We start from the raw sequence: 14335 nt of genomic DNA, 5'->3' as shown, positions 1-14335 counted from the left end.
GGGGAGCTTCCTTATGCTTTTATTCTGTGCATGTTAGGATCATCAGATAGAATTGGGCCTGACACAGAGTGGGAGTAGGGCTTCAGTTCTAAAGAGTTCATGCAGGAATGGCTACACAGGTCTATTCAGAGGATCTATCTACAACAAAAGGGAAGTCGAGACCATGGTTATCAGTGAGTGCTTAGAGAAAGCATACAAACTAGATTATTTTCTTCAGCAGATCTTTGCTATTCTTCCCCATCTCCTTTCCAAGCTGGTGTCCCAGCCTGCTTCACTTCCCCAGTCTGTAATGTGTTTCGAGTTCTTGATCATCCTTGTCTCCTTTTTTCATATATCTTTCAGTTCTACCTCTGTCTTTTTCAAAATGGGGATCAAACATGCAGTTATCATTTAAGATGAGGTTGTGGTATAGATACATACAGAGACCTAATTCTGGGTTTATGTTTAGTTCTGTGTTCCTTCTAAAACTGAAGGAACTGAAGTGTATTCAGTTTTTGACTGTTGCTCAGCAATGACATGGTATCTTTAGAAATCTTACTGTGACTCTTGGAACTCTGCCTCAAGTGGTAATACCTAAATTAGAGGTTGTTACTGTATGTGTATGGTTAAGACTATTTTTCTGTACACTATACGAGATTGAATTTAATCTTCTGTTCTTTTTCTAAGTCAATTCAGTATTAAGGCATTCTGCAAGCCTGCAGCTTGGGATTTGACTGTTCTAAAATGTTTTACATACCATCTTCAAGCTTTGTTACCACATACCTTCCTCTTTTCCTTCCCCAGCGAATTCATTGTTTAGGTGTAGATTTTGAGGGATATGGAATCTGTTCAGGTGAATTCTCCCTGTGGTAAACATATGCACTGTTTTGGGGGTCAGAGATCACAGAATGAAAAGGCTGATTGCTAAATAAATTGTTGTCTTTCTCTTCCCTGCCTCTCTTTCCTCTGTTGCAGAGAGCCTCTTTCTCTCTGAGCCAGAGACTTACCACTACTTGAACCAGTCTGGTTGTGTGACTGATGAGAACCTGAATGACGTAGAGATGTTCAGTAAGGTCATGGTGAGTCCTGTCCTATCTCTTCCTGAACTTCTGAGCACAGTCTCATGGCCTAAATGTGCTGCAGGGTGTAGATCCCACAGGCAGAATTTATTTGTCCTAAGACAAAATATGGTGTTCAACCAGTCTGAAACTCAGCTCTACCTTTTTATGATAAAAACAAGGCTCCAAAACTGTTTTTTTTCTGTACAGAAATGGGGTATTTGGGAAGCAGTCAAAGATGAATAATAATTTAGAATGATGGAGACTTTGGAGACCAAAAGCTCCACCCCATGATGGTTCCTGGGAGCCGGCTAGATGGCCTGATGCAGGAAATCTCACATTGACCATTAGAAGGGGAACAGTTTGGTCGAAGGTAGTGTTCTCCTGAAATGTTCTGGTAAAGTTGTATCACCTGAAATATCACACAGATTTCAGTAGACATCTGTAACTTTACCAGAGGCTGTGGGTTTAGCAGGATGAGTATGCAATTCATGTTTTGTTTGATAAATGGTTATTGGCCCAAGGGCTTTAGTAATGTAGCTGAAACCAGATTGGCAAGGTGAGAAGAGTCAGCTTAGCATTTCAATAGTTCCTACATAAGTATGAGTTAAGGGAAAGAGATGTCTCCTGTGCAGCAGAAGTTTCAATAGCAACATGGGATTTATACTTCAGCTGAGGAGACAACTGGAGGAAAGAAGGGAACTAGAATCCTGAAGCGCCCCGCTGACAGGGTGAATGCATGAAAACTAGGTCCTACCTCTCAAAGTCAATTTATGCCCCAAGAACCGAGCCTGGTTTTAAATCTTGCTGCATAAATCTGTTATTCTAAATGAGAAGAAATTATGGGGGTTACCTGGATCAAATTAGATATATTATATGGATCTGTCCTTCAGGGAAGACAATAAAGCAGAATGTAGAAGCAGTCCAGTGACATCTATAACCTGTACTGCCAGTGTTCAAGAAGAGGTTTCCTCACACAGTCATGAGCACATTCTTCCTGTGACAGGCAACAGCAGCAGCAAAGTCCAGCTTGAGCATAGGGCAAATAGACCACCTGCTTTAGATGGGGATAGAGTAAACGATGGAGAGAATAGGAGACAGTGAAGATCATTGATAGATGTGCAGCTGAGAGAGGGTCTGTGCCATCACATTTCACTTTTCTTCATGATTAATATAATTCTGAGTTTTACATCTTACACGGGTTGGGGGTTGGTGTGGTGGTTGTATTGTACTCTGGCTATACGTACAGCCAACATTAGCAGTATGGTTTTGCTTAGACTGCCATGAAGGTGGTCGACTTCAGCACTGAAGAAATCAGAGACATCTTCAAACTTCTTTCTGGGACACTTCATTTGGGAAATGTCGAATTCATGACAGCTGGTGGGGCTCAGATAACAACGAAAGCAGGTGAGTGGGACCCTAGAAACTAGGTAGACCATGCAAAGCCCCTTAAGGCCCCCAGTAAAGCTCTTTCCATTGACTTTTCTCCCTCTGCTGTGCTGGTCTGCAGTGTCTTTGCCAGCAAGTTCTCTGCAGTTTAACTCTGCAAAAGCATTGCCACAGGATGCATGGCTTTAAAGCACTGATATGATTTAGCTGGGCTGTGGGCATGTAATCTGTTTGTTGTCCTGGATACTCTCAGGCTGACTTCAGTCTCATGATTTCTTTTTTGCATTGAAAGAGCTGACAGAAATAAGAACAGAAAGGAGTATGAGATAAAAGTAGTCTGTTAAGAGACTTTCCTACATCTTCCTTTGAGTATCTGCTAGTGTGCACTGTGTTACAATTATGCAATCTAAGCTGGTCTGGTAAAGTGAATCCCTGAACAGACAGAAGCAATAAGTATATATTACAAATGCTTGAAGTCTTAAGTTAATTGCCTGTCTTCTTGACATCCACGCTTAGTAATCCCACGCTCAAGCTGCACTACTGTGCCCTTAGGAAAATACGTCTTCTCATTCAATGAATATTTTCCTGGTGCTGATCTTTACACAGTGCTTTGCTCTTCTGGTTGTCAGCAGAAAGGCTGACTTATATGAGTGTTTGACTGTGGCCAGTAACAGATGCTGACCCTACCTTGTACTGGAGCTTAGAGCTTTGGCTATGCCAAAGAGAATTAAGTAAAGGGGAGTGTGTTTTGTGCTGGGGTTTAGTCACTTGCCTTGTAGAAGTCCCTGGGATTTCCTTGCTGAGCTGCAGAATATGGATCCCCCATGAATGATGGGGATCCATGCAGAAGAAAAATGTGTCCCCTCCTTTGTTATTAGTGCTGAACATTGCCAGTGATCTCCTGGGCTTAGACGCCTTTCAGCTTTCTGAAGTATTGACACAGAGGTCCATGATTCTGCGTGGGGAAGAGATCAGCTCCCCTCTCACTGTGGAGCAGGTAAGTGCTTGGTGTATGCTATTTCTTCTGTCACTTCTGCGTTTCCAGACCCTCTCTCTGCCTCCTGTATCATCCACTGAATTTTAGGGTTTCCTCTTACACCCCCTAGGTGCTCAGCTGTGTCCTCAAGTATTTTGCCCTAACTGGTAGTTCAGGTCCCAGTGTTTACTCTGCTTTTCAGGCTTTACAGGGGAGTTCACTTGCAAATCACAATGCACAATGCTGGTTTTAAGTCACCTTCACTCACCCAGAATGAGTCACACTTCTGTCATGCAGAAGGTAGATCAGATGTTTTGTGGTAATTGCACGTGTGCCATTTATTGGAAAAAAAGGCTTGCACGCAGTTAGCATGAAACATCAGGCAGATGGTAGGTTGTTACCCCTCAGTAGCTTCTTTGTGTATCCACACAGCTGCAAAAGGGGACCAAATAAACTGATATGTAGTTCTCATCTTCTGAACCTGTACTGTGTGCTGGAGCCAGTCCTGCTTATCTATTACGTTTCTCTGTGGTTCATTACAGTGTTGTGCTGACTAATTTTAATCTGTGGTGTTGCTGATCACTTGAGGGCACTCTTGGTGTTTTAGGTCCATGCACAGATAACTGTTCAAAATCTTCTGTCATTAATAAAGTAATGCAAGACACTGGGCAACAAGGAGCAATATTACTAGGATGGAAGAAGCATCATGTTATAGCAAAATGAACATCTGTAATGGAAATCTTGTGCTGCCATGGACTGCAGAGGGTTATCAATCCAGCCCTTACACTGGCAGAGAAACCAAAGTTACTAGGCTCTCTCTCATGGATATTTGTCTAACTTTCCTTCAGATTTCCCATGGAAGGAATTTCACAGCCTCTTTAAGTATCCTGCTGTAGCTGCAGCGGAGTCTGGAGCTGAAAAGATTTTTCTTATGTTTAAATTACCTTTGACATCCCAGCTGTCCACCTTATAAGCTTCTGCTTCTGTGAAGTTTTTCATGTTCTCTTTTCCAAGCTAAACAATCCAGTTCCTTCGATGTTTCCTTGTAAGTAATTTTCTAAATCTCTTCTCCTCTGTTTTCCCACATCTTTCAAGAAGTGGAGTGACCCTATCTGGACACAGTGTTCAAGCTGAAGTCTCAGCAGTGCTCATTACAGCAGAGTAGTCATAGAATTATAAAATAGTTAGGGTTCTTTTCTTGCTGTGAACACAACTGCTAATATATAGAATCATAGAATAGTTAGGGTTGGAAAGGACCTTAAGATCGTCAAGTTCCAACCCCCCTGCCATGGGCAGGGACACCTCACACTTAACCATGTCACCCAAGGCCTCGTCCAACCTGGTCTTGAACACTGTCAGGGATGGAGCGTTCACAACTTCCCTGGGCAACCTATTCCAGTGCCTCGCCGCCCTAACAGGAAAGAATTTCCTCCTTATATCCAATCTAAACTTCCCCTGTTTAAGTTTTAACCTGTTACCCCTTGTCCTATCACTACAGTCCCTAATGAAGAGTCCCTCCCCAGCATCCCTATAGGCCCCCTTCAGATACTGGAAGGCTGCTATGAGGTCTCCACGCAGCCTTCTCCAGGCTGAACAGCCCCAACTTTCTCAGCCTATCTTCATACAGGAGGTGCTCCAGTCCCCTGATCATCCTTGTGGCCCTCCTCTGGACTTGTTCCAACAGTTCCATGTCCTCTTTATGTTGAGGACACCAGAACTGCACACAATACTCCAGGTGAGGTCTCACAAGAGCAGAGTAAAGGGGCAGGATCACCTCCTTGGACCTGCTGGTCATGTTCCTTTTGATGCAGCCCAGGATACGGTTGGCTTTCTGGGCTGCGAGCTCACACTGCTGGCTCATGTTAAGTTTCTCATCAACCAGCACCCCCAAGTCCTTCTCTGCAGGCTGCTCTGAATCTCTTCTCTGCCCAACCTGTAGCTGTGCCTGGGATTGCTCCGACCCAGCTGTAGGACCTTGCACTTGGCACGGTTAAACTTCATGAGGTTGGCATCAGCTCACCTCAGAAGCGTGTCCAGGTCCCTCTGGATGGCATTCCTTCCCTCCAGTGTATCAACCAAACCACACAGCTTGGTGTCATCAGCAAACTTGCTGAGGGTGCACTCAATCCCACTGTCCATGTCAGCGACAAAGATGTTGAACAAGACCGATCCCAACACCGATCCCTGAGGGACACCACTCTTTACTGGTCTCCAGCTGGACATTGAGCCACTGACCACAACTCTTTGTGTGTGGCCATCCAGCCAGTTCTTTATCCACCGAGTGGTCCATCCATCAAATTGATGTCTCTCCAATTTAGAGACAAGGATGTCGTGTGGGACAGTGTCGAACACTTCACACAAGTCCAGGTAGATGACATCAACTGCTCTACCCCTGTCCTCCATATCACAAACTAAGCTTTGCCTTTAAGAAATTGTATCTGTTTTTTGTAGTCTGTCACCTTTCTTTGCAATGTAATTATGTGAAAATAATTTTTCAGTATACAGTCTGTGGTAGATACCCTCAGTATCCAGTACCAGTTTCTCTTCTCAGCTATCTGCCCTAAATAAGCTACAACTTTCTATATCAGTGCCCAAGGATGGATAACAAATAATGCCAGAGACACCTTACGCAGTCCACAGCAGCAGTGCGTAGTTGTAGGATTTACAAAACTCTTCCAGAATAGAGCTTTCCCTTAAACTACAGCTGTTCCTGACATCTGTGCTTGTTGGACTCTACACTCACTGCTTTGCAGCCCAGTGTAGTACTAAGACTGCAAGAAAATCATTATAATGCAAGTGAATGCTGGTACGTATCTGTCTTCAGTGAGTGAGCCTGTTGCACTCAACACCGGGCCTGTACAGACTGTTCCTGCTTAAGCCTTTGTGTATGGTGCCCACCTATTCCCGCTTGCTGTTGGAATGCGTTGATAAAGCTGCCAGGGATTTCTCATTATGTAATGGGCTTGTTACCCATCTGAGCTTTGACATTTCAGTGGGCTGAATGAATGAAGTGGTCTGAAAGCGGACAAAGTTGGGAGGATGAAAGGAGCCTTTGAGAATCTCATTTGAGCTATGTTGTGGGGAAAGTGGTTTTGCTTACAGATGGATGGGGAGCTCCTGTTCCTGAAAAATTAGTCCAACTTGCTGTGTAGCCAGAGGCAGTAGAGAGGCATGGCCTTGAGGGTATCCAGTCCCAACTAATAAGACAGACCATCTGGTAGAGAGAAGAAATACCCAGAAAAGGCATGTGTGCCCAATGTTTTAAAATGTTCTCTTCGGTGGAGAAGAGAGGTTGCTGTGTGTTCTCAGCCTTGGTCTGCTGGAGGGAAGGTACAACCCAGGTATAGAAAGGAGCAGAAAATAGGTGAGATTGGGTGAAAAGGAGGATCTTGCAGGCTGTGCCTCAGGAGCTTGCTGAGAGGGACTGGGAGGATTCAGAGGTGGTTGGCCTGTGCCATTAACAAAGCAGAAGGGAAGAGGTCCCATTACTCAGGCTTGCAAAACTAAAGAGGATGAGGGTGCATTTAGAAGGTCTGTCATTGCTGGTCAGGCCTACTGAAGGAATTAACTTGGTGTCACAGGTGAGACAGAGTGAACAACCTAGATACTGCAGTTTATTTCTGAAATGACCAGATTACGGCTTTTGCACTACTTGATTATTTCACATACTTGCACACTTACCCCTCAGCATTACACTTATTAGATGTCAACTTCTTTTTCCAGATGGGAGATTGCTGCTTGTCCAGGAGGGTGGGGCAGAAAGTTGTGTTGGTTCATGTTGTGTAGCTCCTTGCAGTTACCAGTCTCAGGAGCTACCAGCCAAGGTTTTTGGGCACACCCTGACATTTGTCTCCATATGTCTCTGACCTCCAGGATCCTTCTCCACTTCCAGCATCTTTCTTCCAGTCAAGGTCTTTGCCATCTGCTTTCCTTGCCCACTTTTCTGCTCTCTGGGATCATGTCTTATATTTGGGAACCCTTATTTTTGGCTTCCCCTTCTTTCCAGTACCCTAAACCGTGGTTTCCCAGTCTAAATAGTGTATGTGCAGAAGGAAAACGTGAGGTCAGCTCTTAATTTGTGGTTCTGTCTCATGTCTCTGTATTAATTGGGGAATTTGGGTCTGTCCCTTTTGTTTAGTCCAAATGTCACCAAAATTTAGAACCAGCCCATTCCTGTTACAGCTATCAAGTAGTAGGCTTTTGTTTGATATTTCAGTAGTTCTGTTTCAGACATTGATCCCCACACTTGCATACATCCAACTATCTACTGCCTGTTAGCTATCACAATTCAAGGGGTTTTTTCCACCTGTGACACTTGGTTATCATCACTGCATGAGATGTTGAGTCAGCTCCAGAAAGGTCTCTCAGCCCATGCTCTTCTGGGGCATGTGTCCTTGCTGTTTGCCAGTCTACTTGGTTTGCAGTAAGGCAATGCTGTTTGCAGGAAAGTTTTGGAGAGGGGATTTTTGAGGGTAGCTTGGTGCCAGAATACTCTATTAAATCCTGCCCTACCAGTTTTTTAAAAACTGAGCAGACACCCATTTGACAGCTCTAATAGGAGCACTGAACTGAGATACTTTGCTGTCACTGCAAGTGTTTGCTCAGGTGATGCAACTGACTGCTACAGGCTTAGTCATGAGGTATTTTGCCACCTTCCCTGCTCAAGCACTTCTTCCAAAAAATGTCAGGGAATTTGCTTCTTCTTTCAGCCTCTCAAGTTCAGTTACCCAAAGGTCTGAAGTCACATGGTACATCTGTGTGTGGCTGGGCTATTTGCAGACTGTACATAGAAACACTGCACCACACACAAACAATACAGATATCTGAAGAGGAGAGGAGGAACCTGAAGTCCCATAGAGATTCATGGTGCCCCTTATGCCTTCACTTCTCCTTGTGACTCCTTTTTTCTATTTACAGGCAGCTGACTCCAGGGACTCCCTCTCTATGGCACTCTATTCCCAGTGTTTTTCATGGCTCATTAGCAAGATTAATACGAAGATCAAAGGCAAGGAAAACTTTAAGTCTGTGGGCATCCTGGATATTTTCGGCTTCGAGAACTTTCAGGTCAGGATTTTGTCTTTGCAGGGTGGGTTGGTCTGGGACAAGTCAGCCCATACAGGAAGGAATTTTGGTTGGTTTAGGTTAGGATAGAGCATTCTAGGATGACTCCACTGCCGCTTACTCCTGGAAGCAGCAAGATATATTTAGCTGTGCATATCTGCCACCTGTACTTATGCAGACTGATGTTCAAGGTCTGGTTTGTGACACAGGCCCAAAGAAGATGTACTGTGATAGATAATACTGAATTTTTGGCTTATGTACAAATTAAATGTCCAACTTCTACATGCACATTGTTTGTTTACATCTATTTTGTTTTGTGTTGAGAATCTTTATGTAATGCTTCTGACTGCAGCCGATGAGGGATGCATGTTGAACAGCCATATAGTGACTGCTCTGATATTTCACAGAAGAGCAAGCCTAGTGACCTAACACTAATGGTATTATATTTCTTTCTTCCTAAGAAGAAGAGAAATGTGATTGTCTTTAGCATCCTTTACTACCATTTAGGCCTACTGAATGAACCTTGAATGAGCTACAAAAGCTGTTTTCCCAGGGCACCTCCCCATACTGTCCTCCTCAGGTCCATTGGACACCCTTTGCCTCTATGCTTTCTGGCTTTATTCTAGCCACACCTGGCATCTTCCCCATTGCTGTTATGGATTCTTTTAGAGGCCAGCTTAAATTAAGCTTTATTATCTTTGTTTCTTCTTACAGGTGAATCGTTTTGAGCAGTTTAACATTAACTATGCAAATGAGAAACTCCAGGAATATTTCAACAAACACATCTTCTCCTTGGAGCAGCTGGAGTACAACAGGTGACAAACAGAGGGAGTGGGGGCTCTATTTCTTTAATGGATGGTTGAATGGAGGACATCATTCCTCCTTTGCGCCACTAAGGCAGGAAAGGCAGCTGAGCCTTAGCGCAACCCTGACTGTGGATGTATCTCTGTGCTTTTCCAGCATAAGTAGGTCACTTGTCTCCAAGCAAAAGCTTTCTGTCTTGTAGAATTTAGAAAGTCCAGATTCCCTTCTGTTTTTCAGCCGAATGGGAACATCGTGAGCTTTAACCCATTAGAACACATGGTCACTAGCCTTGTTTCTGATTTCAGTAATGGTTTACCTAAGGTAGTGGTGTTGTTATACAGCTGCAGTCTTGGTGTGCAAAAAGTAAAGTCCCTAAAGACAGATGGTTAGACATCTGACAAGTCTTTCTGTCCTAGAGATTCCTATGGTATGAAAAGGGTTCTTTTCCTCAGCAAGGATATTTAATTCAGGCTGTTTCCTGAGCTTAAAGAGCTTGGGGCCTTCTGCACAGCTGTTTCACTTCTGTGGGCTTCATATTGGATTGTGTTTTGTGAAGTACCTGGGATGTTCTAGATTATTTCTGCTTCTAGAGAAGGCTGCTAGACAAATACTTCTGTTCTTGCTCTGAAACAGTAGCCTTTCTGTTTGTGAATGAAGCAACTGAATAGGGTCAGTGAGGGCAAATGAGAGCAGCCTTGTAAAAGGAGACAGTTGAATAGGCAATTCATGAAATTCTAAAGATTACAAAACTGCAAGGCTATTTATGCACTCACTTCTCAGGCCAACTCCACCACTGCAGGAAGCTTATGTTAAGAATGGTATCATAGTGACAAAAGATTTTTTCCCGATGATTACATAGGAGTGTAACTTCTGTGGCTGAACTTTGGAAGAACAAGAGAATTTTATTACTGACTATTCATCAAGTTATTCTAGAATGAGGTGTTTAAAGACCATCTTTAAGAGTATCAGCTTTGCTTCCTCAGGTTTAGTAAATAGTTCCATGAATTTCACCATTTGATTAGACAAGGGGTCTGTGGCAGTAGACATCTTAATTCATTTGTGATTTTGATTTGCTTCAGAAAACTCTGCTCCCTTCAATTCTGGAAGGTCGTCTTGCTCTTAGGAGGAATCCAAGAGGTCTTTTTGTAAAAAAGTACGGCTCCTCTGACACCCATTGTTGCAAAAATCTGAAACACTGTGAACTGATATTTTTTTGTCATTAAGTGGTTAAGATATTTTGTTCCTTGTGAGGGATAGATAGTCCTTTCCATTCTCCAGAAATTATTCCAGTTTGTTCCTTCCAGCTGTTGCCCACAGGTTTCTGAATATTTTGAACCTGAAAGTACAAAGCTGAGGTTGAAAAGTTTGTAGACAACAGCTTCACTATCTTCAAAATGTTAGCCTTCACCTGAAAGGTGTCTGTATCAGAATATCAGTAGGTAGCTTCACACATAGCCTGTAGTCTTCCTTGGATTCCTGAGCAAGAATTATTCCCAGGCTTCTCTGAATTCTGAAACCAGAAATTGCCTGTATTATGGGAGTGTAAGAAGGTGGTAAGAGAGGGGAATACACATTCAGCACAGATTTACAGAATTACATGCACAGTTTTCAAAATATGCTTATCGCATTGCTTGCCTACATGAACTCTCATTCTGAAAGATGCAGAGTCACCCTGCAGGTCCCCTGCATGTTAGACCAAAGCTTATATATCTCATCCTCTTCAAAACTCTCCCTGAAAAGTTGCCTCTGTCTCTTCTTCTGCTTGGACTCATGAATATTCAGTCTTCTGGTGGATGTGCCAGGTTGGTGGGTAAGCAGTTGACTCTTGAAACTGTGTAAGAAATAGTCCATCATCACCACCACTTAGTCTGATGCTCATCACTCCTGAATAAACAACTTAGAGCAAGTACAGTTTCTTACTGCTTGGTATGGAATTTGCTGAATGACTACAAGATAAGCATCAGTCTAAAATGCTGGGATGGATAAGAAAAGCTGTCTCCTACTTCCATCTCTTTGTGGCAGCCAGTGTGTTTTGTGTGTGCTATTGTTTTTCCTCATACATGGCAAAGCCTAATTCCTGCAAATTGTCTCGAGTCCTAGGACAGCTGCCTTGCTCAGCTACTTCTGTTCTCTGCACCTCAGCGCATTGCATCTTGCATTTCACATCTTTGTTCTGTTTGTTCTTGACTGTCAGGGAAGGGATAAACTGGGAAGCCATTGACTGGATGGATAATGCAGAGTGCCTGGACCTTATCGAGAAGGTGAGCGGTTATCTGTGACAGTTTCCAGGGATCATAGTGGGGACTGCTGATTTTCTCAAAACTTTCCCTAGGGTTTCCTACTTTTAAAACCAGGTAAATACTTAGACCCTCTTCCCATCATGACCTAGCAAAAGTATAAGCTGTTCTAGCCACAGTCCTGGCTCAAGAAAAGAGATCTCTGCTCATTGTTGAGAGTAAGCTTAGGGAGGGTGTCATAGTTTTAGACAGGGAGCAGAGTTTAAGTAAAACCTTAATGTGAATTTTTAATAAATAATCTCCACTTATCTTCTGTGTGATGAATGCATTCACTGGCCAGAATTTTGCTTTCAGCCCAAGCATTGCTGGGTATAACTCAGGGGTTATTGCTCAATGTGCTGTCCAGATCTCCAGTTCTTGGCTTGGTGCTGTATTGTTAGAGCTTCTGATGACTGTAAAAGCCCCTCTCTTGTTTGGCTGTAGAAACTGGGTCTGCTGGCCTTGGTGAATGAAGAGAGTCGATTCCCCAAAGGCACAGACAACACTCTTCTGGAAAAACTTCACAGCCAGCATATGGTAAGTAAGAAAATAACCTGGCAGGCAAAGGATCAGTATGTTAGCCCCATCAGCATTTCAAAACCAAAAGTGAACGTTTTGTTGATATAAAATAATGTGCTTTGTGCAAGAAATTTAAAACGCCTTAGGCCTGAAACCTGAAAATGGTTGCTTGTACATATAGAGGGAGGGATTGTACATTCCACAGGCTGTGGGTAGAGATTTGAATCTGTAGCATGGGATGGAGGTCAGATTCTGCTGGTCTGCAACGGGACATGAGGCAACACCCCAGGCACAGGATGCTGCTGCACAGTGTGCATGCGTTTCTCCTGCCAGCTGACTCACAGGAGTCTGCTCCAGAGCACGTCAGATCTTTGTCTCCTGGGGCTGGGGACAGCTTTTGCCTCATGACTTTTAATGAAAGCTCTTTTATTGTTCCTAATTAATTAAATTCTTTCCTCTTTTTTCTTGCATTTTGGACTCAGGAGTAGAAGGGCTTTTTCATGCAGGTCAGAAAGTTATCCTGAGGACACAGAAACCACAGCGAGATCACTGTAGCAATCTCTTACCCTGTCTCTGGTACAGCCAACATGGATCTTCTTAATAGAAAATAGACTGAAAACAAAGGAAATTAAACCCTGTAGCAGAGACATATGGAATAATTTACTACTGTAGTAAGAACATTGTCAGCTAATGTTTCCTAATCCTCTAATTTAGGCTTCATTCAAGCCTGAAAATGTGCAAGTTTGTATCCTTTATCTGAACTTTTTTTTTTTAGTAATTTGTATGGATGCAGATATTCTTATTTTTCGTATTTATTTCTAACTCTGCTAGTAATACTCATGACTACAAATTGCATACAATTGCAATAATTTCTGGTTGGCTGCTTACGCATAGTTTTATGGAAGTATTTCCTTTCTTAAGGCTTAAATCAATGACTTCAGTTTAGTCCGCTGCAACTTTCCCTTGTATTATGTAGGTATATGAGAGTGCCTGATTTACCATCTTATTTTTTATCATTGCTGGTATTTTGTTAACTTTTAATATAGTACTTATGAATATTTTTATTATATCACTTCTTTTGAATTTTATTTCTGAACTGTCCCAGCCTCCTCAGTTTGTCTCCAAATGGAGAAATTTCAAAGCTCCTCTTTTTTTCTGCTGTTTGTCTCTGAATTTGTCTGCATCTTTTCTCTATTATTTTCTGTGATAAATAATCAGATCAGAATGCAGTTCCCTTGGTAAGAAGGTACCTGTGGTTTACTGTACAGCAGCATGCGACTATCAGTATTATTTTGCATTCCTTTATGCCCCACAACGTTTTGGTTGCTGTTTTTGGTGATTTCTATGCATCAAGTAGCCTTTTCATTAAGCTGTTCATAGTGTCACCTCTGTCTGCTTTGAGGGGATAGCAGTTAACTTGGAACCCTATGAGAGATGGAAGAGGCTGAGGAGTTGAACTGCAAGGTGGAATGCTGAAATAGATAGATAGATAGATAGATAGATAGATAGATAGATAGATAGATAGATAGATAGATAGATAGATAGATAGATGATAGATAGATGATAGATAGTGCTGTAGGGTTTGCATTTTTTTAAGGTGACAGTGTCTTTTGTACCTGTTAGAAGTCTCTAGTGCTAGCTAGAAGAGCACTGGAAGGCATCCAGCCAATGTTGCTGGAAAGCCTGAAGGACACTATACGAAAACAAGTCCTCTTTGTGTTTTCTATGGATTCCAGTAGCCTTAAGGAGGAAAAGCATAGAGCTGGGATTTCAGAGAATATGACTTCTGATACAGCTGGGGAGAGGAGCAATAACAGAGATGGGAGAAGGAACCAGAAGTGTTGTAGGCATGGATGAAATATAAAGATTTGGTAAAGAGCGAGAGGAGGATGCCCATCAACATGAGAGAGTAACAGTCATGTTTGGAGTGGAAAAAGATGACCGGATGGGGGAAGTGAAGAGCAACGAAATTAGGTTAACATGGAAAGGAAAACGGCAATGAAAAGGTTTTCAATAGCAATAACAAATTATCAGGGTCAGACGCCATCCACCTGATATTGCTAAAAGAACTTGAAGGTGAGAGCTGAATTCCTAACAGTGTTATGTAACATCATACTTAGATTTTTTAGTACTTGTATCTGAGAAGGTGGGAAATTATTTCAATTTTTAGAAAGTATTCTAGGAAATTATAGGCTTGTAATCCATATTTCCCTACTCAGTAAGTTCACAGAATGTAAATGGACAGTTATCTCAATGGAGCGATGCCTGTAAGA

General features: G+C 42.6%; 1 protein-coding gene across 2 annotated transcripts in view; it reads left to right on the top strand.

Moving 5' to 3' along the window:
- Positions 1 to 14335, top strand: part of LOC133272328 (unconventional myosin-X-like) — a 96155-nt gene that overhangs the window by 32764 nt on the left and 49056 nt on the right. Inside the window, exons 9-15 of one of the 2 annotated variants that reach the window (XM_061459436.1) lie at positions 955 to 1058; positions 2315 to 2444; positions 3305 to 3423; positions 8320 to 8466; positions 9178 to 9278; positions 11462 to 11528; positions 11988 to 12080. In XM_061459436.1, the coding sequence (XP_061315420.1) occupies positions 955 to 1058; positions 2315 to 2444; positions 3305 to 3423; positions 8320 to 8466; positions 9178 to 9278; positions 11462 to 11528; positions 11988 to 12080 (761 nt within the window). Of the gene's footprint in view, positions 1 to 954; positions 1059 to 2314; positions 2445 to 3304; positions 3424 to 4046; positions 4448 to 8319; positions 8467 to 9177; positions 9279 to 11461; positions 11529 to 11987; positions 12081 to 14335 lie in introns of those variants that run through there. The other variant, XM_061459435.1, reaches the window with a different exon arrangement.

The sequence above is a fragment of the Pezoporus flaviventris genome, unplaced genomic scaffold (assembly GCF_033815535.1).
Source record: "Pezoporus flaviventris isolate CSIRO_AGI_PZ_B2104156 unplaced genomic scaffold, CSIRO_AGI_Pfla_v1 ptg000029l, whole genome shotgun sequence".
Lineage (NCBI taxonomy): Eukaryota > Metazoa > Chordata > Aves > Psittaciformes > Psittacidae > Pezoporus > Pezoporus flaviventris.
Note: the sequence above shows the minus strand (reverse complement) of the source record. Positions and strands in the feature narration are given on the sequence as shown.